The 24,302-nt window shown below is 33.9% G+C and overlaps 3 protein-coding genes across 4 annotated transcripts; 1 reads left to right on the top strand and 2 right to left on the bottom strand.

The window, feature by feature from the left end:
• Nucleotides 1-5,062: 5,062 nt before the first annotated feature.
• On the top strand, nt 5,063-7,533 carry LOC7489920 (pirin-like protein). 2 transcript variants are annotated; one of them, XM_002302852.4, is made up of 7 exons: nt 5,064-5,390; nt 5,510-5,559; nt 5,648-5,686; nt 5,817-5,845; nt 5,950-6,012; nt 6,122-6,225; nt 6,717-7,533. In XM_002302852.4, the coding sequence occupies exons 1-7, from the start codon at nt 5,182-5,184 to the stop codon at nt 7,198-7,200; spliced, it is 978 nt and encodes a 325-aa protein (XP_002302888.4). In that variant the 5' UTR covers nt 5,064-5,181; the 3' UTR covers nt 7,201-7,533. The 2 variants fall into 2 exon arrangements, with proteins under 2 accessions (XP_024451326.2, XP_002302888.4); XM_024595558.2 differs by lacking the exon at nt 5,648-5,686 and having other exon boundaries at nt 5,063-5,390.
• A 950-nt stretch (nt 7,534-8,483) lies between these two features.
• On the bottom strand, nt 8,484-13,351 carry LOC7489919 (ras-related protein RABA5d). The gene is made up of 2 exons (XM_002301603.4): nt 12,867-13,351; nt 8,484-9,107 (listed from the first exon to the last, which is right to left on the bottom strand). The coding sequence occupies exons 1-2, from the start codon at nt 13,198-13,200 to the stop codon at nt 8,788-8,790; spliced, it is 654 nt and encodes a 217-aa protein (XP_002301639.3). The 5' UTR covers nt 13,201-13,351; the 3' UTR covers nt 8,484-8,787.
• Nucleotides 13,352-15,628: 2,277 nt separating this feature from the next.
• LOC7481937 (transcription factor bHLH128) lies at nt 15,629-23,737 on the bottom strand. Its single transcript, XM_024595557.2, has 6 exons — nt 23,141-23,737; nt 20,371-20,696; nt 19,770-19,901; nt 17,091-17,156; nt 16,377-16,445; nt 15,629-16,250 (listed from the first exon to the last, which is right to left on the bottom strand). Exons 1-6 carry the CDS (start codon nt 23,526-23,528, stop codon nt 16,194-16,196), a joined length of 1,038 nt encoding a protein of 345 aa, XP_024451325.1. The 5' UTR covers nt 23,529-23,737; the 3' UTR covers nt 15,629-16,193.
• Between the last annotated feature and the right edge of the window lie 565 nt (nt 23,738-24,302).

The raw sequence follows: 24,302 nt of genomic DNA, 5'->3' as shown, positions 1-24,302 counted from the left end.
GGTGAAAATATCTATTGGGAGTGAAATTAAAAAATATTAATTTAATAAAGTACTCTTAATAAAAAAATTGCAATAAAGAGAACACCAGTGAAGTTGGAAAAACCTCTTAATTCCATAAATTATTTTAAATTTTAAAATTTTTAATGAAGAGAATAAGGATGAAATCTTAAGTATAACAAATCCTAGGGAATGATTTTATTTTTTTAAAGGCTAGCAAAAAAATCAAGTAGGAGAGAAGAAAAAAAAAAAGACTACATGCATCACTCTGGCCACCATTGAGCTAGATGTGCCGCTTATTCGTGGAGGAGACGCTGAGATGCTTGACCATCCCACACTTGGGATAACCCCGCATCCATGAAGGTGGAAAAAATAACAACACTCAAGGATCAATAATTTAATAGCAAAAGATAAAACCGAATAAAAAATCAATTTAAAAAAACCGAGTTAACTTATGTTAACCCAGCTAACTTGTGACCCGAGATATAAGATGAGGATAACCTCATAAAAAATAAAGCTAAACAAATCACAAAGCTCATAGCTCAATAAGTCAATGTCAAATGAAAAAAATAAAATAAAATTCTAAAAAGGATTTTAAAAAAATATCAAACTCAAACCAGGTAAATCATTGAAACTGGTGGAATGGATCATGAGAATGAGACAACCCTGTAAAAGACAAAAATAATTACAAAGCAAAATCCTCAATTATAATTTTTTTTACAAAATAAACAAAGAGAACCAAATCTTGCATAAAAAATAATTGAAAGAAACTAACCAGGGATTAAATTGAAAATAAAATAAATGAAGAAAAGGATAGAAAAAGAGTAATAAAAAAAATAAGGATCAAAATTTGAAAAAAATGAATTAAAATTCTAAAGGACAAAATAAAAAAAATAAAAAAAATGCAAAGGATAAAAAAATAGCAATCAAAAGAATGAGGATCATATTGGGTATAAAAAATCAAATTAAATTAAATGCGAAGAGGGATGAAATTGAAAAAAAATAAACTTCAAGAAGCATAAAAATCAAAGCAAATAGAAATTAAAAGAATGAGGATCAAATCCAAAACAAATACAAAATGGATGACACAACAAAATTTTTAAAGGCCTGGCACAAAAACCAAGGCCCAGGAGAGAGAAACGAAGGGCAGGAGAAAAAAGCTCATCGTCACCAAACCGCCGCTCGCCTTGGCAAACACGCCACCTCAATTGCCGCGCACATACTTATGCATCGGATGAGACGAAGGACTTTGATGCGCTGATGCATGCGTCAATATATTTTATTGATTTATTAATATTTTAATAAGAGTAATTACAAAAAAAAAGCCCAATGGCATACCATTATTAGAAAACAACCATGGCGCAAAGAAAAAAATGCCCTCTGAAGTTATTCTTAAAATCTGAAAAGTCAAAGGTTAATTATGTAATTTTCCTGTACAAAAAGAATGCAAAGACAAATAAACCCCTCTCTGCAAGGTCATTTTTCTGAGCAACCAAGGGTATAAGCGTTATTTTACTATGTAAATAAAAAGAAAATGATGAAAAAAACCCTTAACAAAAGACCATCTTTTTTTTTTTTTTTTCAAGGATAAAAAAGTATTTTTTCTGTGTATTTTTAAAGTTGAACAATAAAATTATCCTGAATAATCCATAAATAACTTTTAAATTCCTTTAAAAAGATAATTTTACACTCAATGTCAAAGAAATGGTTAAAAACAATGAAGAACAAAATCATTATTATTACCCTGCTTGAATAGTTGAATCTACAATAATTCTCTTCATATGGTACAAGAAAATAGCGAGCACTTTTGGTTTTTTTTAATGGGTAAAACCAGCTATTCGGACTTTGACAAGAAAAAACCTGCAAGACAGTCCTTCCTTCTGAAGAGGAAAAAGGCAAAAAGAAAAGAATGGCCCTCCCTGTTTTTTTAAGCCGTACTTCTTTTAAACAAGCTCCATGACACAAGCATGGAAACGTGAACATTGATTGACTATAGTTTCCAGAAGGAATACTTGATACTGTAATGATGATTGGATGATGACGCAAAGTTTTTGTCAAAATCTGACAATGATAAAATAAAAAAATTGAAAAACCCATTAAACTAAAAAATTAAAAAAAATTATTTTTTTTTATGTTCACACGGCTCACACGGCTAACCCTGCTCACACGGCTAGCTAGACTTGGGGTAATTCATGTGTAGTCTCGTGACCTTACCCAATTTGCATAAATTCAGTTCATGATGATGACCATCAAGTAGGATATCTTTTTGACATTAATTAAATGCGAAATCAGAACCTCGTCATAAATACTCAATTTGACTAGAGATCTAGGCATGTGGGAGCTCTGCTGTTCCCTTTTTATCAAGGCGTTTGAAGCCACCTGACCGCCACCTTGCGTCCAACACAGCTGGCTGCCCTCCTGGCTTCTAACCGAGGATCCGTATGGGGTCCCGAGCTGATTTTCTAAGAGAAAAGGAGTGATTAGTTAAATACATGGGAGAAGTCAAGGCTCCTTGTTGTTCTTCAACAAAGCAAACGCCATGCTTAGGGATGATAGATGTCATTTGGATTTGGTTAGGTTAAAAGAGGAAGATTCTCATTTCTGCCATGAAAAAGGAAGGATGGTGCTGTTTTCTGAGATGGGAAACTTGGATTCCAACCACAAAATCCAAAACAGAGCTCTCATGGTTTGTTGGTTCAGATACGAGACATGGGGAAACAGTTCCGAGGTTGCCAACCAAAGTAGAAAACAGGCGGTAAATGTGATCAGCCATCAACCATAAAACGACATCAGCCCTTGTCCTATCTTTTCTCATTAGGAGGAAGATTCCATGACAGAGTTCTTATAATTATCGTAAATATCCAGGAAACTTGAATATATCATTAGCTAAATTCCTTCTATCGTAAATGATCTCTGTGCCTGTGCATGCACTCTACTGTGGGGGAGAAGATGGTACTAATTAAAGTTGTATAAGTTTATATATATATATATATATATATCATAAATTTTATTAATCAAGAATGCATGCACTTGATATAATAAACCTAAATATTTATCAACCGATAAATTATATAAAGAGTTGTGAATATGAAAGTTGATTAGATTGTTTGTTATTTAATTTGAATTTATTAATTTATAAATAAGTTGATTTCACACTATTGATTTGAAAAGGATGAAATTCAAAGCATTTTAATTTCTACATCACCCTCACCCTCATCACCCTCATCATCTTATTTTTTTAAAGATTTCTAAAAAAAAAATAGTGATTTTTTAAAATATTAATTTTTTTATTTGAAATTTAATAGGTATTTTAAATACAATATTGTTATGTAAATGAGGTGTCGCAATTGTATTAACTCTAGCTTTATTTTTCATAACTGGCCAAGTCCAATGAAAAATTCATTTTCTTGAATTATATGATTTTGAATGTATGAAAAATCCCACTATTTACTTTAAAAAAATAGAATTCATTTTCTTGAATTATATGATTTCGAATGCATGAAAAATCCCATTATTTACTTTAAAAAAATATAATTGATTTTCTTGGATTATATGCTGACATTTTTTTATTTAATATTAAAATGTAGTTTTAACTTGCTTTTAGACAATCTTGTGGCATCATAAAGTATAAATATTTAAGCAATGATGAAAATAATTTCAGAAAGCCTATCCTCTCTCTCTCTCTCTCTCTCTCTCTCTCTCATATTAATAGCAACAAGTTTCATTAATTAATTAATGTAATATAATATAAATCAGATTGATTTGACCAAACGGTGGAGGTGTGAAGTGTGAATGCATATTCGACCAAACGATGATGCATCTTGATTCTTGACTCTGAGGAGATTTTTTTATGGAAGAAATTAATTTTATTATATCAAATTGATGTAAATAATATCTAATCTTGACATCATTCAAATAATAATAAAAATCTTCGAAACATGTTATAAAAAAATAAAATGTCATCTTCTAAGTAACCTTCAAATTATTTTTCAAATAAATTTTGGGATTATATTAAGAGAAGACGTTGTAAGTAGTTTTTTTTCATATATATATATATATATATATATTGTAATAAATCTTGATTTATATATTTTTTATTAAATGATATAAATATAATGATTTATATTAAGAAAATTGACGTAACATATATGTTATCCTTGCATCATTTAAATAACAATAAAAATACATAAAAGTCCAAACATGTTATAAAAAAATAAATTTGATAAAATATTTTAAAATATTAGTAAATATCAGATCTTATCATGGAAAACGAGAAAATAATAAAAAAATCTCATCCATACAAAAAAAAAAAAAAAAAAGTAGTGAATAAAATAGAAAGGAGAGAAGTGGATTTTTAAAAAGAAAAAGAAAATTCTTAGAAAGCAGCAAAGTGCAGCAAAATGCAAAGAAGCAGGCCATCATCATGATGACAAGAGCTTGACATCATCATCATGATTGGTCTAAGGTGAGAAAATAAAAGGATATCCCCACGCCTCCAGCTTCCTTTGGGGCACTTACACCAACCACCTCCGACAAAACAAAAACGTGTTGGTAAATTCATTTTAGTCCCTGGATTTGAAAAATATCACAATCCAACCCTTTATGCTTGAAAACCTATAACCTAATTCCTCAACTATTGTCCATCTTATTGCATTAAACTCGGTTCAATAAATAACTCGTCGATTCAGAGTCTTATCTAGGATGAATTTTGTTTTAAACTGATTTAGATGTTAATCTAATCAAATCTAATCAACCCAGTCAAAACTAGATTAAATCTTTTTTTTTAAGAAAACTTTTTGTCTAAAGTGATTTTTTTTTATTAAAAACAAAATAATTTTACTTTGGGATTGACCCACACAGTTATGATAACTATGATTTTAACAAAATAATGGTGAGGTCAACCGTAGTTAAATGATACTAAATTATGGTTTTTAAATTAAAATACTAAGCTATAATCACGTATAAAATACAAGGAGTAAAGAGTAGCTGCATTTTTTTAAATATTTATTTCTGTGTTTTTTGCGTGTCCAAGCTCTCAAAGGCAAACAAAGCCACCTGCTCTTGCTATATATATGTCTGCCGAGGAGGTTCTGATTTCTAAAGGAAGCCCAGAACTAAATCCAAAGACAAGAACAAGAAAACGCAGACTTATTTTCTTTGAGTATTTTTTATTGCTCGTAGTATATGAGAGCTTCTATATATCGAAACTTTCTTTTCAGATTACATCCAACAACTACTGCCAAGGCTAGTAAGATTACCAACCATACCAGGAATATCATGTCTGAATCAGATCAATCCACTGGTTTCAGCACACCCAGATTGGTGACCAAGAAGGTCCTGGCCAAGCTCCAACATGAAGGTGAGGGTGCTGTCGTTAGGAGAAGCATTGGAAGGTACTTCTTGAATCATGCATGGCTTCTTGTGCTCTTGATTTCTTGATTTGTTCCAGTTCTGGTTTTCTGATTTCTTGATGCATTTCCTGGTTCTCTTGTTTTGGCATATTGATTCTCAGGAGTGAGCTGAAGTTCTTGGATCCTTTTCTCATGTTGGATGATTTTTCAGGTTAGTTTTATATCAATGTCTAGCTGGTTTAAGAAATATTGTATGGTATTGATATTGTAAGGTATTTTGGTGGTGGTTGTTGTTGCAGTGTCCCCCCCTGCTGGATTTCCTGATCATCCTCACAGAGGTTCTTGAATTATTCCCATCATTATCAATGTTTTATTTTATTTATTTGGGTTTTTGTATGCTTATTAGATTTTGTATGGTAATTTGGAAATCTTATTTACTTCTGTTTCTTTTTCTAATATGGATTGCAGGTTTTGAAACTGTTACATACATGCTGCAGGTAATGTTTTTTTTTTTTTTTGGTACAAAACCAATTTGCAAATCAGATTTTTGGAGGATTGGATCAATTTTAAGAAACTAATGTTTGATTATTGTGGGTATCAGGGAGGCATCACTCATCAGGATTTTGCAGGACACAAGGGTACAATCCATACCGGAGATGTGCAGGTAAAGGAATTCAGATGGGGGCAATGAATCGGAGCCTTTTACATCTTTGACTTTCTTCTTCTTTGTTTCATTTGATTCTTAGCTTGTTTTTTTCCCGTTCGTCGTGCAGTGGATGACGGCAGGAAGAGGTATCATCCACTCAGAAATGCCTGCTGGAGAAGGTGAGCAGAAGGGTCTGCAGCTGTGGATAAATCTATCTTCCCAGGACAAAATGTGAGGAATTTCTACTTTTACTTTATCTCTCTCTCTTTCTTTTCCCCTGTTTTTCTAAGGTTATAAGGGCAAGACTGGAACCTGACTCCTGGTGTCCTAACCCTTTATGACTCATCTGCTAGTTACTAATTCTCAATCAAATTCTCCTATGTTTCAAAAACTTATGGCCTGCATACAAAATTTCCTCTTTGCAACACCGAATTCTATGTTTCTAGTTTCTAAAATATTCATGAGAATTTAGCTGCGCCTTCATTTTTATTGTGTGTGTGTCTGTCAATGTCCCATTGTCCCAGGTTAATTCTTATAATTCTATAAAAAATGTCTACTTTCCTTGACCCTTAAGATAGGCCAGCTTTCCCCCACCAACAAGCAATTTGAACTTTTCAAAATATTTCCAAAGTTCATCTTGAAAAAAACAGAATGTTCATTCAGAATTTGTCTTCTATATTCTCCAGGCAGAATTAACAGTAATCTAAAAACCTATTTTGCAGGATTGAACCAGGGTATCAAGAACTTTTAAGCGATGACATAAAAACAGCAGAGAAAGATGGGGTTGAAGTGAGAATTATAGCAGGGAAATCAATGGGAGTGCAGTCTCCAGTTTATACCAGGACACCAACAATGTATCTGGATTTCACTCTGAAACCTAGAGCTCAAATGAATCAAGGTATTCCAGAATCATGGAATGGGTTTGTGTATATTATTGAAGGTGAAGGGGTCTTTGGCAAGCCAGCTTCTTCGTCTGTAACTGCTCATCATGTCCTGGTTTTAGGTCCTGGAGATGGTTTAAGTGTGTGGAACAGGTCTTCTAAGCCACTGCGATTTGTGCTGATTGCCGGACAGCCGATTAACGAGCCTGTGGTTCAGTATGGACCTTTTGTGATGAACACACAGGCAGAAATTGATCAGACCATTGAGGACTACCACTATAGCAAAAATGGGTTTGAAATGGCCAAGTATTGGAGATCCCAATGAGTGGTTTAGAAGCTTTCTGCAAACCATGAAAGCACATTACGACTGTTAAAAGCAAAAAAGTAAGAAGAAATAAAAGACACATCACCTTCATCTGTCTCTATCTTTCAACATCTGCCTTCACACACAGCAATCCCACATAGAAGCTGAAAAGGACGTTTTCTTTTCTCATTGGAGCAAAAATGATTCTAGAAGGTTGAAAAGTGCAGCTGGAGAAGCTGAGATGATTATCACTAAAGTCATGATGGGTCGGCTTATCTTAGTTGATCTCCTTATTATTAGTCTTTTACTTGAATTTTCCCCTTTTAATCACACTTTATAGTGGTAGGTTGATCACTTGAGGGTTTTTTTTTTATATATATATTTTTATTCGTTCTTCTATATTATTTGATGATTTCTCTTCCCTTTCTGTGTGTTATAAACTTACAATTATTAGAAGTGGTGGTAGGGTTCAGTTTTTCTTGTGCTTGGGTTCCCAACTAACCCATACACAGGCGAGCCTCCCACTAGCAAGCTAGTTGCCCCACATATTAGGAAGCAAACACAAGATCTTGGGTTTGGTTGGATGGGTTGGCCGACAGTTGTTGGATAACGTGGTCAAGTTATGAGGTTGATATTTGGTTGCCAGGCAACCAAAGAAGTTCACAGTTGTCTTGAGACCACCTTGTAATGCTCTCGAGGCATTGACAAGGAGCAGAAACCAAAGTCAATTCTCTCAGTTCCCGAGCCATGTGATCTCACATCCTGATTCTTGTCTCTAAATAGACAAAAAAACGAGCAAGGTCTGCCATCGTAAGGCAAATGAATGAGAAAAGTTTGGGCACAAGTTAGTTATGATCACTTGGATATGGAGGAGGAACAACAGTTGCAAGACCCTTATCACCCTGCCTCCCCTGCTCAAACAGTCACAATCAAAATCGAATTTGAAAACCCAAGTCACAACCTTAACCTGCTAAGCGTAGGCAAAAATGGTTTGCCTTAACAAATATACACATATGGTTTCTTGGGTAGATACTGGCTGGCTGGCCATCTGAGCCAGGGGCCACACCCTTCAACAGAACAACTACAAGTAATACATAATTGCGTAGTTAAAAGGGACTTAAAAAAGGAAAACAAGAAAAGAAAGACGAAAGAAAGAGGGAGATGAGAGAAGATGAAGTGAGGGCATGATGAATATTCCAGGACATTTTAAAAGAAACAAAATAGGGTTCAATAAGCAAATGGATGCATCCCTGTGGCTCCTCTGATGAGAAAGGATGCAGGTGCTGGTAAATAGAAGGAAACAATTTTAAAAGCTACGTGTAACATTTCCACTAAAGATTACAAGTACACAAAGGAATATGACCGTCCACTTTATCTTGTGCAATTACATGATTCTGCTATCAAAAGCACAGAAAAACTTGATCCTTTCTTTTACCTTGAATTAAACAATTTCATTGCTATAAATATCAACTTATTTTGCAATTAATAAAGCCCTGAAGTCATAATAATTAAATAAAACAAACCGACCACCCAACCAAATTGAATCAACATGCCAACCATGTCAAATCCTGTAACTTGTACACTTGCAAGACATGAGACGAACGGAGATCACCTGGAGCAGCAGGAAAAGTAGCCTTGGGCTTGCTTGGAGTCACTCCCATTGTTAACAAGGGTTACCCTATTCAGAGATAATTCAGCTTTGTATGTATCAGAATTCAAGACCTTCCTGCTCACGTTGTTATATATCTCTCGAATAACAATCTCAAAAGCCTTTTTAACATTTGTTGAGTCAAGGGCAGATGTCTCCATGAAGAACAACCCTTCAGCTTCGGCAAGGCTTTTGCCCTCCTCCACACTAACATCCCTGATGTTCTCCAAATCACACTTGTTCCCAACCAGCATCATTGCTACAGTTGTATCAGAATGGGCTGCAGAAATGTTTCAGTTAAGCTCAAAAGGTGATTTTAAACTGATAGGCAATTATGAAAATCCAAGGCCATGATCAGGAAGAAAGCGATCCCTTGGAAGCAAACAGATAGGCTAGATATACATGCAAAGGATAAAGAATACAGATGAATCTTGAGACATCTAGAAAACGATAAAAATCAGTATCATAAACTCTTTGCAATTTCTAGCCAATCCCAGGCCAAGCTAAAAACTGCATTTTGTTGCCATTTAAAGAGAACTCTTGATAATAAAAGATACCAGAGTGCTCAACATGTACAATGATAGGGGAACTGCACCGCATTGAAACTGCTTATAAAATCAAAATTTAGAAAACGCAGACATTGAGAATCTGGGATGAGTAAATTGTTTCTCATGCAACTATTCCTCTCCAGTTAGAAGCTCGATGCTCAAAGCACTGCGTCTTTATTCATCATGTTGAAGGATGAATAAGGCATGATATGAACTCTAGCATGCTTGGGAACACATGCTATTTCTATATTCCACTCTAATGCAGAGCAGATGTGATGCACAAGGAGTAGGGCTATTCATCCCAAAATATCCATCCAGAATTGGGTTTCTGAACAATGTCAGCCACTTGATAATTGGTGTTGTATGGGAGTCATCAGTTAGGTCCATCCCGTTAATGGTTGATTTTGTTCAGGAAACTCATTTGAGATGAATATTTCAGGATGGATAGCAAAACTCTAAAATATGGACACCTACAATTTTTTATTAACATAATGGAATCAAGTTCATCTAATCACCAAATCTTATGGCTGCGGTACTTAAACATTTCATACTCATGATGCTCCCTATGGAAGTACAAAGAGAAATGACATCTTCAACAAACAATGAAGTTGCAAACACTCTTGTAGTCTTAATTGACAAAACATTTTGTATAATACAGAATTGTACCATTGCAAGTGCTTGTGCTATTTTGTGGTAGATTTTATGATTTGTAGCATGATTCATAATCAAATTTGTGAACATAACATCACATGTAGACATGATGATTTTGGCCATACTCACAAGTCAGGAGTTAAGGAAGAATTAGGCCTCTTGACGGTAGACAAAGGTACCGTGTTTGAACTTAGTCTATTTAAAAGTTCTTTGGTACCAAAAAACTGGTTGCGCTCCCCATCCCAACCCTTTCTGTATATGATTATTCTTTTCTGTCAGTTGAATAGTTTTCCAAAGAGGCAGGGATTTACCTATTCCAGCAGGATTCTAACTCTCATCACTAAATACTCTTTGAGCTGTCACTTATCCAGTATAATCCGTTGTTGCTTTCAGGTTTAGGCCATTACTGTGGACATAGGCATAAGAATTGATTTGTCCTGATGTGTTGGATAGCAATTCCCAAAGGATTAATTAATCATTATCTGATGATACTCCACACGTTATAACTTTTAACTACTCCAATAAGACCCACTAATACCAGATTATCAAGGCTATAATATCGTAATCAACTTGTGGTGCATGGTATTTTTATGATGGAAGCAGCCAGCACGCAAGCAGTGATAAAGAATTACTCAATTCACATTCTATTAAACCATCCATTAAGTTTTGATATACTTCACTATATGTCCTACACATAAGCTAATTTACATCCCTATCTGAACCTTTATCTCTGTAAAAGGAGAGCTATATTGTCTTAAGCTTAGAGATGAAAGATGAAACAATAAAGTACAAACACATCTGCATGACCAAAATAACAACCACCAATGTAAAACATTAAAACTATGTAAAGCACCCAAACAAACTTACATGTTCTCTGCACAACCTAACCACATGTATTGAAAATAAGACTGAAATATAGAAACGACATGCAAATTGCTGCTGACCTGAAAGATCAAATTTTTTTACATGACCTGCATCAGTTAAATACATGTCTGGCTCAGTTGACTTCATTAATTATTGTCTTCAATAGATTCTCCTACCTTTTCTCAAACAGGAAATTACTGTTTGTTGATGAAAAAACTTCAGGCCAGAGACAACAAAGTTTGTTTTCAAAAGATGTGCATCTTATGGATGCACAGGTGAGAAAGAGTGATGGGACTGAAATAGTAGGAGAGGGAATCAGGAAAGATAGACCAAAAATATTTGGGTCAAAGCAATAAAAGATATAATTTAGTGTCAATGAGTTTACATAAAATTTGGCTCAAACAGAACTAAATGATGAACATACTGTCAGAATTTTCTAGGTGATACCTTCAAAGAAAGCTGCCTGAAATGATAAAGCCAATTGTACTTTCCTGTGTAGTTAGACAGCCTTTGGGAATCATTAGATATGCTTTTAGATTTTGGTTGTTTGGCTCTAGTTCTTGTTATTCATTGTTAATTATTTCCTCTTACATACTGCTGCTAGGCTCTATATTCTTGTACGACACTAGCTGGCTTAGCTGTATTCTAATATTATTTCAATAAAAAAGAGAGATGATAAATTGTAATCAAACCCAATGAGCTCTTTGGTGGACTCTGCACTTAAACTCTTGGTAAACTCCAGTATGCTTTTATCATTTGCTTTGGTTTAAAATCAGCTTAAAATTTACTTTAATCCCAGCATACATATACGCCAAGATCAACAAGCTATCTGAAGTTGATCCTTAGTTGTAACAATATATATATTTTCCTCAAAAAGGAAAACATAGATCAATAATACCCTCTAAACCTTCTATTTTCAGATTTATCATTATATTTTTTTTCTTTTTTTTTTGTGTGGTATTTTGCATTGTGGGGCCATTAATTGAACTTTAATGCGTCTTGCAATCTGCACAGAGCCTTAACTTCTACCAATTTTTGCTTTCAAAATTTCTGATTCCCAAGTAAATATGGAATCAAGTCCACCTTTCTCATTAAGACATTAACAATAGATAGAAGAACTAATCAATTCCTGAAATAAGATTAACTGAGCAAAAAGAAAGAGCACTACAACATCAATTTAGATGTCAACAAAAATGCTAATCAGGGACTTTTTAGGATTGTTGGGACAAATGTATATTCTAAGATCAGCCAATTACACTGCTAATGCAAGATGTTAGTTATCATGTGCAAACACAAAAACAAATATATAATGTGTGCAATCACGAATGAGGTATGTGATCAGGAGCTGATTTGCATTATCTGTGAAGCATTCCCCCCCCCCCCCCGCTAAAATACAAGCTAACTAGGCATGGAAATTCATATCGATGAAATCACATTGACTCAACCTGAAAATCATAATGAGCTGCTTTAATCTTTAAGCGTTTAAAGTTTATACTTGTAACCCTGCCTTCCAAAAGAAAAGAAAGAAAATTATCATCATCAGAATATGAGATCTTGCACTTCCAAATCACTAGTTGGCCTAACAAGGACAAAATTTTCCAATTTTAGCAACATAATAGGAAAATAATAACCCCCAAGAAGTTCATGCCACGCCAATACCATCCATAGAATATGCAACTTCGAAAAAAAAAGAACAATATAAAGATATGGCAACAACTTATAAGCTCAAAAACAACCATATTTAGTGACTTTTCTAAAGGAGATCAATTTATAGCTTTCTTCCAACTCAAGTCTCATTGAAAAATCCATCATTCCAACCTCAGATCTAACTACAACTGACCAAAAGATCAACCTTTTTACCCCCACAAAGTGCATTTCAGCCAAATCCACCAAAACCCCAAAACAAAACAACAAAAACAAAAATGGGCTGTCATCAAATTCACAAAAAAAGGGGAGGGGTGAAAAACGTTACTTACTTTTAAGCTCATCAAGCCATCGACCGACACTATCAAAAGTAGTACGGCGACTAATGTCATAAACAATGAGAGCACCGACAGCACCTCTATAGTAAGCAGAAGTGACAGCCCTGAACCTCTCTTGGCCAGCAGTGTCCCAAATCTGAGCCTTAACTTCTTTGCCATCAATTTCCATGCTCTGGGTCTGAAACTCCACTCCTATCGTGGCCTTTGAATGTAAATTGAACTCATTTCTTGCATATCGAGAAAGCAGATTTGATTTTCCTACTGCTGAATCCCCTATGATCACGATCTTGAACAGGTACTCCTCTCCCCCTTCTTCGTCCGATGACATGCTTGCCGTTTTGATAATTCTCTGCTTGCTGGAGATGGATGTGGCTTGAGAGATATAGAGAGAGAGAGAGAGAGAGAGAGAGGGAAAGAGTGGTGGAGGGGTATGAATGTGTGTTTTCAGCCCAAGCTAAGCTGGCACAGACATACTGCGCATGTAGTGGACTCATCATATCATTTATTCATATTTTTTTAAGGGAACTTTTTTTTTTTTCATGCTTTTTCTCACTATTACAAAACCGGACTGTATCGCCCGATAAGTTAACCCGAAATCTTTTTAAATTAGAACTTGATTTTGATGAGATTTCAGAAGTTTACTAATTAATTAATTTCTTTTTAAAAGGATATTTTTTCCAAAACAATATTGTTTTTTCATTTAAAAAATAAGTTTTAAAGGCATTGGAAAATGGAGGACTGTAATTAAAAAAATTATTATAAAAAATAAAATGTAATATTATGTTGATAGAAAGTCCTATGAAATAGAGATCTCCCTTTTCTATGGTTTTATGATTGGGAGAATTAGAGCCAATATCATTCAAATCTCACACTTTATCAAATAGACAACCATTAATCATTAGATTTAAAAAATCTTGCTGTACAAAATAGTGATCTTCTTCTTCTTTTTTTATTATAATGGAAAAAGTATAGTCAATAAGATTCAAATTTTAGATTTTTATATATATATAAAATTATCAAATACATTACCTAAAAAACTAAATGGCGTAGATGTTTTACTGGAATCCAATCCATACTAAAATATATCTTGGGCTATAGTAAAATTAACTTTGCACCCTTTGGTTCAAAAAATTAAGCTTTTTTTGTGACGTGTGGCAGCTAATAGTAATTGAATTGTCACAAGTTTTCGTATGCTTTTTTTCCGTCTTCTCTCTCTCCTGACAGGTAACATATATCATTGTCCTTTTTGTTTTTTACTTTTCAATTTTAGTCATAATTCTATTAATTTCTTATTTCATTCCTTTTCCATTTATAGATTTTTTTTATTCTTTTCAATTTAGTCCCTCAATTTTAATTTCTCATATGTTTGATTTTTCATTTTGGTCCTTATTTTTTATAATTTCTAATTTTTTCCTTGGCACTTTTGTTGAAGTTTTTTTTTTCAATTTCATCATTTAATCAATTTTTTTATTGTTTTATTTTTTTTAGTTTGACCCTCATTCTTTTGATTTTTTTTGTTTTATTAAAGCTATTTTTCAATTCAATTAAACCCTCCAACTGAAAATTTTTATCCCTCTAATTAATATTTTTTCTCACCTTCATTTTTTTCGATCCTTTTGTGTAATTAATTTTTTCCTGATTTTATCTTTGAACATTTAATTTGTTGGGAATTTGGCTTTGTACGTTCTTATTGTTCCGCCATAGTTTTGTTATTATTGATTTTGTGATTATTTTTAAGTTTTTTCTATGGGTTTATCCTAATATCATGATTTAGATTACGATTTTTGCATATTTTTTTAATATAAGTTTTTTTAGTTGTTTTGTTTCTATTTTATTTTTCAAGGTATTATTCTAATTCATCTATAATATATATTTTTTTAAAATGAAGTTTATTTTTTATAATAAAAAATATTCATTTTAAAATTATATTGCAGATGTGTTCGGCCTTGCGTAATATTTTTTTATGGCATAAGTTTATTCAGTTGATTTCATTTGTGTTTATTTTTTAAGTCATGAGTTTTTTAGAGTATAAATTTATCTTTTATTTATTTAAATAAATAAGTTCTGTAAACACAATCAAATACATGTTTCATTATATATTATAAAATATCTTGATCTTACTTATATAGGCTTTTTAATTTACATTTTGATTTTTTATGTAAAAAATCACATTAAAACAACATGCATATTTGATATTTTATATATAAAAAAAATTTTATAATCTTAAATGGCAAGTAACTACTAAATTAAGTATTTATAAATATTTTTAAAAAGATAAATCGAGACATTGATAGATTTGTTTTATATTTTTCTATTATTTTCTCAAGAGGCATTCTTGATTTCCATTTGCTTTCTTCTTTTGATCTCACTCTTTATGATTCTATTTTTTGTTCTTTAGAAATCAGTTTTCCAAATTTTTATCATGCGTACCAAGGTTATATCTTCTTTTTTTTTATTAAAAAATACTCTTAGTTATTTTCTGTTTTTCAAATGCTATTTTCCAAATTTATATATATATATATATAAAAACTCTTATTTATGGTTTTCTGATTGTGGGGATTATTGGGCACCCACTTGGGAGCTTTGCTTTTGAGTATTGACATTATTGGTCATGATTATACCATACATGGTGGCTAGCGTTTGTCAAGGTGGCTAGCGACTTAACCAAGGTTAGATTTTAGAATTTAAAATCTAAAGCATGCTTATTGCTAGTATGATTTTAGATTGTTTTGATATAATAATAATAATAAAAATAATTTTTAAAATATAAAAAATTATTATTTTAATATATTTTTAAATACAAAACACTTTAAAAGATAATAATTACCACACTTACAAACACCAGACAACACCAAACACTCTGTTGACTCACTCATTGATACATTAGTTGACCAGGCAAATCTACTATCCAAATCTTGGACCATCCCGACAAGATTTGATAACTATGCTCTCAATTCTCAAATACCAAGAAAACAAAAAAGGGGAAATTAAACAGCATTTTTACATGCATCATTTCTGATTAAACTACAAGTCAACAATATCACTCCACTATATACAGTTTTGGGTTTGATTCCCTAACGTTACGGTTGTTAACCGAAATTTGGTAAGATAACTTTAGCCTGCCTGAGTCCCTGCCTTCAGATTCCTTGAATCAAAAACTTTTTTCACATTTATGTCGGGTCAACGTTCATCCCATTTCAGCCGAACATCATGGTGCTCTAATAGACAATCTAACTTTCGGTTGCCTTGCCGTGAAGTGATGATTTTTCACACACAGAGCAAAGAATTGCCCATCGCTCCAGGCTCCCATTTTTCACACAATCATGGGGTTGATTTTTCGCATCCACAGGTACAATTTTCCATTTCTTTGTGGAGTTTCTGTATGAGATGGACAAGCAATATCAAGTGAAGATTAGGGGAAGACCAGCAATAAGTAAAACAACCATTTGCCATTGCGATTTAGCCATCATTTCTATCTGATCATGGTGTAAATGTTTCACTCACCTCCACCTCATTTTGAAGGCCTTTGATATGCTGCACTGCGAAATCCAGCATGTCTGCATAACTTGTTTGCTGCAAGTTGTTGAGAAAATCAGCATACAACACATTCTTCATAATTTACTGTATTTGGAATCCTGGAAAATGTTTTGCAAGTTTTTTTCTTCTTTTGTGTGAGTTGAAAAGGTATCATGTAATTGGTGTTTGATTATTTCTTCAATTATTTGACTATCACAACAACAAATTTATTTGACTATCTCCATGCCTCCAAACCAACATATTTATCCCTTTCGTATTTATTCTTTTTGTTGTGTGAAACTAACCAAACACAACTTAAAGGATCCCCTGTAGTTAAAACTTAGGATTTCCACTACCAGGTCTCGAGTTTGAGTCCTCAAAGATATTGGAAACGGATTCAGAAATTTGGATAGGCTTCCCCAATGGCATAGGCCCATCGGACAAAAATCAAAAAGAAAAGAAAAGAAAAACCCCCCGTGGCCATGATCAATATACTTCACAAAATATAACTGATTGATCAAGTTAATGTCATCATGGAATCTTTAACTGGCCTTAACCAGTCAGGCCATCCATGCCAGCACAAGGCAGGGTTGTGTGTGAGTGCATTATCTCTCAATGAATTTAGTGAAGGAACTTTATGACAAATACCAATACTCAAAGAAGATTCCATGATGTGTGAAGAAAAGAATACCACATTATTACCTTATCCATGTTCGGAACGAGATCTTGTAGTTTCTTCAGTTTCCCACTTATTCTGGTTCTTCTCTCCTGGTTTAAATAAAAAAAAGAAGAAGACGATTATAGATCCACAACAAAATTCAAACACCAGCAAAGCATAGCCTGCACCAGTGAATGACTGCAAATCTCATGGTAAAAGAATTTTCTAAGCTGCTATTTATGAACAAATTCTAATGAACAACAAAAGAGAATCGCCAGGATTGTACATCCCTTCATCCTTTACGCATAGTCCATCTTCTCATTATGCTGGTTTTATTAAAGGGAATGCAAAGAAGATGGACCCACATCTTTGCAGATTGATCAAATGAGATATTGGTCTTGTTCTTTTTGGTGAAACCACAGTGTGAGTATTGGCAAACTTGAATGGGTAAAGGACAAGCAGGAGTATGCATGCAGCATGTAGATCAGTCCCTTTATTCTTAATACATTGCATTTTGCAGGAGAGGTATTAAAAGTCTTCCAACGTATATATATGAGGTTAAAAAAATAAATAAAGAGAAAGAGATCATTTCTTTGAGAGAGAGAGAACAGGAGAAGAAGAGAGGAAGAAGGGAAAGGAAAGAAGTGAAAGTTGGAGATAAGGGTTTCTAAGGTAATATCTTGATGTTTTCATGCTTGATTATAGTGGTTAAGTTTGATTTTAAGATGTTAGAGATTTGAAGTTTGTGTTTTGAGTTAAATTGGTTGATTTTTGTTATGGGTTTGTGAGAAACATGTTAGAATTTTTTATGAATTGTAAATTTTTGGAAGACTGGTAGATTGGGATTTTGAAATCCTGATCAATCGGCTGACCGATTGACCGAGCAGTGGGATTTGATCAGTTCTTTTAAGTTCGGTCAGTTTGGTACATGTTCAGGATTGATCGGATGAAACTATTTCGATTTTATAATTACGTTTTGGTCTCTAATATTAGAATTGTAATCGTTTATGTTATTTACTTCAAGTTGTTTTTTAGTATTTTCTCTATTCATTATAGGTTCTACTGGCATTATCCTAGCGATCCTTATCAGTCTTCTGTTTTTCAGGTGAGTAAGATAATTTTAAATATGCATGTAATATAAATAATTTATGCATGTTGATTATATGATGAGTATGAATGACATTCTTGAATATATATATATGGTGATTTATTTTCGAGTACTCATTAGTTTCTTGAATTTGTATTCATTCTGTTGAATTAAATTCTATTCGATATGACATTTAGTTGCTTTAATAATTATATGAATATATATTATGTTCTGATATCAGAATATTTATTAGAAACTCCATACTAACAGAGAGTAATTAGTCTATATGCACATGGTTTTCTGTATACTTAGCTGGTGAGATAGGTACTAGTCTATAGCGACCGATCATCCCAAAGTGACCGGGGCCACAAACCTCATCTGTTATGAGAACCTTAGAGTTTCATTTGTCATTTGTTATATGACATGTATTTCACTACCATATGCTCTCTCTCTCTCTCTCTCTCTCTCTCTATATATATATATATATATATATATATATATATATATTAGTTTATTCTTCTATTGTATCTATGATGTATTTTAAATGTTATTCCCTCCCTGAGTTGGTTGAACTCACCTCTTCTTTTTAATATTATTTTCAAGTTAGTTTCTATTAGCAGATTGACTTTGTTGAGAGTTCCTGCTTCTTCGTTTTTGATTGGTATGCCTTACTTGTTTCCACGAGACTTTCCTTTATCTTGTTTTGATGCTTTAAAGTGCTCCACTATTACACTGTTTTATTTAAAATTTGGTTTTTTATATTGTAATAAGTATTATGAAGTATTATTTGAATTTATTGGTTTTGAAGAATATTTGAAAATTTATAAAATGTTGCGAAAAGTTATATAATTTGTTTTATAAGAAGTATGTTTGAAGCTTAGCGTACGTGGGGTGTTCTCATGGCACCACCTGCTTTGCCGATGATGGACCCGGAATTCGGGTTGTGACAACCCTACTTCGTATTTTAAGTCATGAAACAACCTTGCCGGTGCCTAGCCAAAAACCACCTTGAGACATGCAAAATTATCTTCACTTTCTAGGTGTTTGCTCTTCCTTGTCATCACTCAGCAAGACAAACATCACACAATGCAATTGGATGTTCTGAATTTTCTTTCCAATTTTGTCACCGAATCTGGTGTTTCATTTTGAGAAAACTATCTATGTATCAATCCCTTGTGCGTAATGGAGCAAGAACATGCCAGACATGAGTTACTGCATAGTTCCAAAACAACACCTAACTTTTTGGACAACTGTAACATTAACAAATAAATAGACTTCACAATAAACACTGTTTATGTTCAACAATAATCCATGCACTTTATGCTATGTAAGCTATATCATGTATTAATTAGATATCTAGACAAGTAAGTTCGATCGATTCTGCTAGTGTGCATCTGAAAATATTTACTCCAATAACAAGGTATTGTTTCTGGAATATCTATGTTCATATATATGAAATCAAGGTATTCGCATGTAAGAGCAGGTCAGGACTGTATTGAAAAAGCTCACTTCAATTCACCATGTGATGGCCTAATTTGCAAAGTGGACTCAAATTACAAATAATGCAATGGCAAGAAGGCAATCTTTATGCAACTTCTATAATTCCTCTCCTAAAAAGTTAATAAACTTTACTAACCCTTTCAGCAATGCTTCTTGGATGAGTGGCAAAGCCACGCTTAGCACGGATTTTGCAAGGAACAGAGTCTTCAGGAACATGTAGCAGCTTCTCCACTGTTTCTATCTCAAGACTTGTCTGAGGCAGGCTAAACTGAATGAAAAATGACTTAGATACATATACTAGATGGAGAAATAATAATAATAATAATAATAAAAAATACTGCAAAATATAACTTTAAGCATATTATACCAGCCAAGAGAGAATTGCCTATTTAAAAAAAATATGCGAGCTCAAATAAGTTTTGTTACATGAATGTCAGGCTAAGAGTGTAGCACACCAGACTATGATTTGAGCAAACAAGTATCCGTGTGAAATATGCCATGTGCGTGCACCAGTTTGCTCTCGGCAAAATAAAAATTTGTTTGAGTAGGATGTTTGCAACTATGTAATTGTATGTACTTACAATTACCCTTGGCTTGTATGTATACAAGTAACCAGAAAACGCAGGGGTGTGGTATGGACATGCAAATGCATGTGTTTTTAAGGCCAGGGAACACCAAGTTATCCACATTTCCATGACTTTCCTGACATACAAGTCTTCAGAAAATAACTTTAGTACCTGAGTTTCTAAGCCATTGAAACAGCTATAAATGTCTCCATCTCCATTCCTAGCTTGTTTCGAGGGGGGTCCAGAGAATACAATGGAATTTGGATTGTCCCAAGATTCCATACCAAAGCCAGCAGCAGAATAAGAATGAGTGCAGTTCTGGTGGTTATTGTCAGAGCCAATGCCTTCAACAACATTCTCACTAACTTCAGATATCTGAGAAAGAGACTCTTGCCTAGTAAAGCTCAACTGAGGCTTCAACCTTGATACCGAGTGGCCACCACCAGGGCCACTGTGAGCGTTATAGCCTCCAGATTCCCTTGTAATTGAGAAACCACCTATTTAGATTGGAAAAAAAAAAGAGATGATATTTAAAACCAAAGATATACAATTCAAGACAGGTTCTCTAAGCCTCAATCCTAAAGAGAAGAATAACAGTATAACACAGGCGTCACTTCCAGAGGCTCCAGAGGTATGAATAGAGTTCTTTAGACGGTATAACCTGCTTGAAAATTAAGTGGGACTACTGTAATTTAAGCGTATAATCTTAGGAACATTTGTACAAAAATTCTTCATTCGGTTAATTATTTCTGCATTTCTGCAACAAAATTCGAAAATCAACAACAGTTTCAGGTTTAGGAATACATTTTCACATGTGCTATTATCACGTTCCTTCTTTATGCACAAGAGGCAAACATTTCCATCATGGCTCTCACTTCTGGAACTGAGATCTTGCAAATGGAAGGCAAGATCATTTGATTAAAACAACTTTTATAGTTTGAAGATACAACATTGCAACATTTAATGTCTGATCAGCTCCATTACACTTGATTTCCTTATCTAGTCCCTTTTCTTTTCTAATGAATCGGTTATTAGTAAGATAAACAAGCAATTGAAACTGTGAAGTTCCGTACAGAAGCACCTAAAGGGAACACAGTCAGCCGTTGTAATCCATAGGCACATTGTAGAAGATGTTTTTGCAGCCCATGCTTCCACCGAAGATATAAGTAGTTTAGAAGTGTTATATATTTCACAAATCTATATATCATATCAATAAATAAACTCTTAGTGTATGTTCCAGACCTGATTCTTAATCTCCACAGACAGCGTGAATGATTTCAGGGAGAGTATCCATTCATAAACTTCGGTTTTTCTATTCATCCATTATGATTTCCAACTACAATTTCTAGCCTCTAAATTAAGCTTTTCTCTATGATGTGCCTCAAGATGGAAATAGGCAAATCCTAACACTGATTACGTACAGATCACACCCTACAACATAATTCCTGAAGTCCACTTTTACATGCAGTCCAAAAACCTGTGGGGAGTAAGGTTTGGTACACAGAAAAGTAGCTGTCTTCTTTTTCTCTTCTTTGTTTATCATTCAAAAAAGAAAGCATCCGTCTCATTTATGACCAAGACCATATCTTATTCAACTCCATGTCTTTCCTGGTATTTGATAATGTTCTGTCTTCAAAACAGAACCGAGTCATTGTCAGTCAGTACAATCCGTCCTAGTTGCTGCCTGGTAACATGAAATTTGATGTTTCATTTCACTCCCTTGTTGTTTTCTTTTCATTAAAGAACAAATAAATAGCGCATGGAGCTAGCTGCCTTCTAAAGTAATAGGCAGGAACATAACTATAAATCTCCAACAATTCTACCTCAAATAACTAATACAACCTTGTTTTTTCCCAACTTCAGATTAGTCCTCAACTGTCTACCAATTCCTCAATCGAGTACACAAGATATCATTTTTTTCAATTCCATCTCCAAAGTATTAGACATTCCTCAATCGAGTCCCCCATCTATGTCCACCAATTTTTTCGTCCACATTACTCATGCTATACAATAAAACGACACCATTTCGAGAATAAAGATTCCGTCAAAAAAGGTAGAATATCTTAAACAGAAGACGCAATTGAAAAAACGCGTGATCTTTGGAGACCCAATTGAGAAAATCAATAGTTTATGGAACTACATCGCGAATCAATTCATAGTCGGGGACTAATTTGAGGTTTTCCCTGATTTTCTTTAACGTAACCTATAGCTAATATGCTACACTACAAACTATACTCTAAGAATGTATACATTTTGTAGAACGTTTTGTGAGATATTATGCATAAATATAATCAAGGGGAGTCAGCATTCAACCCATGTCTTGGTGTATGCACAGCAATAAACAAGAACATGCATCAAGAGTGGTCACCAGTGGTGTAATAAAGAAGCCTAATCTTGGTATATGCATGATAAATAAGCAAAAGGAAACAGAGTCTCTCAACCTTGCATGCTTATTAATGCTAAGACTTCCCTCCCCCCCCACCCAATCAAATGAATCCAAGAACTAATTGAATAACTTATCATCCATAAGCTACCAACATGGCATAGACACCCAACCACTCTCCATGCCTGCAAAGTGTACATGTGAACATTATTGTAAGCAGAACAATTCCTAGACCTTCAGCACATCAAACTAAAGGGTAGTTTTGTCAGTGAGATACATTGCTATTTACATTTTTGTCAATGCTTATTTACCAGACCACTTGTTCATAAAGAAAATAAGAGATATGAAGTGAGTGGAAGGACACGGAAGCCATTGCAACTCTGGGATCTATCCACCTAAACCAAAGATTCTTCTCACTTCTGTCCTTGTTTTTCAAGGGAAAAAAAACAAATAGTAGATCCCAAAATCAAGAATTTATCAAGTCTTTTCCAGCTAATTAATCCAGAGAAGAAAATGACTAACAATACAGTTTTTTTTTTCAAAACAATATATATTTACCATTTTCAGTGGCGAGATGGCTTAGAAATCCAGCAGGTGAGCTCCTCTGCCGCACCAAAGATCCAGCACCATGTGCTACCTCATTAAAGCCGTACGACCTCTGCAAACTGCCGCTACTGCCACCACTTTTGGGTGCTTTTGGATCGCAGCTGGAAGGGTTGACTTTGCAAGTTGACTCTGAGGTTACCGAGGGCGAGTCACCAGAGAAGTATTGTCGACTGCCCACAAGGGAAGTCGATCCAAGGCCAGAGAGTTCACGGTCAACCCCGATGACTGAATCAACAGCTCTGGTTAAAAAAGACCCTGGGGCTGAGCCATACCTGGTCAGCCCACTTGGGACCGTAGGTTTTTGTGGCGACGAGGATGACGACGACGGCTGTTGATACATGATACGTGCTGGTTTTTGCCAGACAACTACTGTACAAGCTGCTGCAGAAAGAAACTATCGCAGTTAAAGACTTATAGAGAGAGGGAGAGGAGAAGCTAGTATGGGAAAGGAAAGTTCGATATGGAAGAAGGAGATTGCTGGATGGGGAAATGTCGAATGAGTAATTTCTTGCGTTAGCCTGTGCCTGAGCTTTAATTGTTTTGTAATATAGTGAAGTGTATACAGACAATCTACTTTATCGAACATGTGGGGGAGAACCTTTCTTCTTTTTCTTTCTTTTTTTAATTGGCCAAGTTGCTAGTATATTATATTATAAGTCACCTAGAGATTATTTTCTTTCTGCCAACCTTTTTTTTTTTTTATCTTTTATAATTGATTCCTTTTTTTTTTCTCTGATACCCCAATGAGAATTTTCAATTTTTTCTATTTTTGGTCATATATATATACATGTGGATTTTTTGCTTTATTTTCTTGTTTTTTTTATAAAGATATTTATTTTATTAAATTAAAATTGAGGAAAAATAATTAAGGACTATTTTACAAGTGGACATATAGTTGACTCTTTTTTCTTCTTCAAATCCACTAGTAGCTATCCTATTTTGATCTTTCACGTGATATTTTATTAGTAATATGTGTAAAACTTTCATTGTTGCATGAAGACCAATACAGGGGCAAATTACACAAGAAAATAAGAAAAATAAACAAGATCAATATAACAATATATTATATCTGCCTAGATTGATGGTTTACGCTACATTGTGATTTAGATCATTT

The sequence above is a fragment of the Populus trichocarpa genome, chromosome 2 (assembly GCF_000002775.5).
Source record: "Populus trichocarpa isolate Nisqually-1 chromosome 2, P.trichocarpa_v4.1, whole genome shotgun sequence".
NCBI classification, from domain to species: domain Eukaryota; kingdom Viridiplantae; phylum Streptophyta; class Magnoliopsida; order Malpighiales; family Salicaceae; genus Populus; species Populus trichocarpa.
This window is presented reverse-complemented; position numbering and strand designations above follow the sequence as displayed.

Excerpts from the sequence above, each read along its gene's own strand:
- LOC7489920 (XM_002302852.4), top strand. The coding sequence starts at position 5,182 with ATGAGAGCTTCTATATATCGAAACTTTCTTTTCAGATTACATCCAACA. Across the intron at positions 5,391-5,509 it reads GTTAGGAGAAGCATTGGAAG|GAGTGAGCTGAAGTTCTTGG; the intron begins GTACTTCTTGAA and ends ATTGATTCTCAG. Across the intron at positions 6,013-6,121 it reads TCCATACCGGAGATGTGCAG|TGGATGACGGCAGGAAGAGG; the intron begins GTAAAGGAATTC and ends TTCGTCGTGCAG.
- LOC7481937 (XM_024595557.2), bottom strand. The coding sequence starts at position 23,528 with ATGTATCAACAGCCGTCGTCGTCATCCTCGTCGCCACAAAAACCTACG. Across the intron at positions 20,697-23,140 it reads CCATCTCGCCACTGAAAATG|GTGGTTTCTCAATTACAAGG; the intron begins GTAAATATATAT and ends CAATCTAAATAG. Across the intron at positions 16,251-16,376 it reads GCCTTCAAAATGAGGTGGAG|AAACTCCACAAAGAAATGGA; the intron begins GTGAGTGAAACA and ends CATCTCATACAG.
- LOC7489919 (XM_002301603.4), bottom strand. The coding sequence starts at position 13,200 with ATGTCATCGGACGAAGAAGGGGGAGAGGAGTACCTGTTCAAGATCGTG. Across the intron at positions 9,108-12,866 it reads ATGGCTTGATGAGCTTAAAA|CCCATTCTGATACAACTGTA; the intron begins GTAAGTAACGTT and ends ACATTTCTGCAG.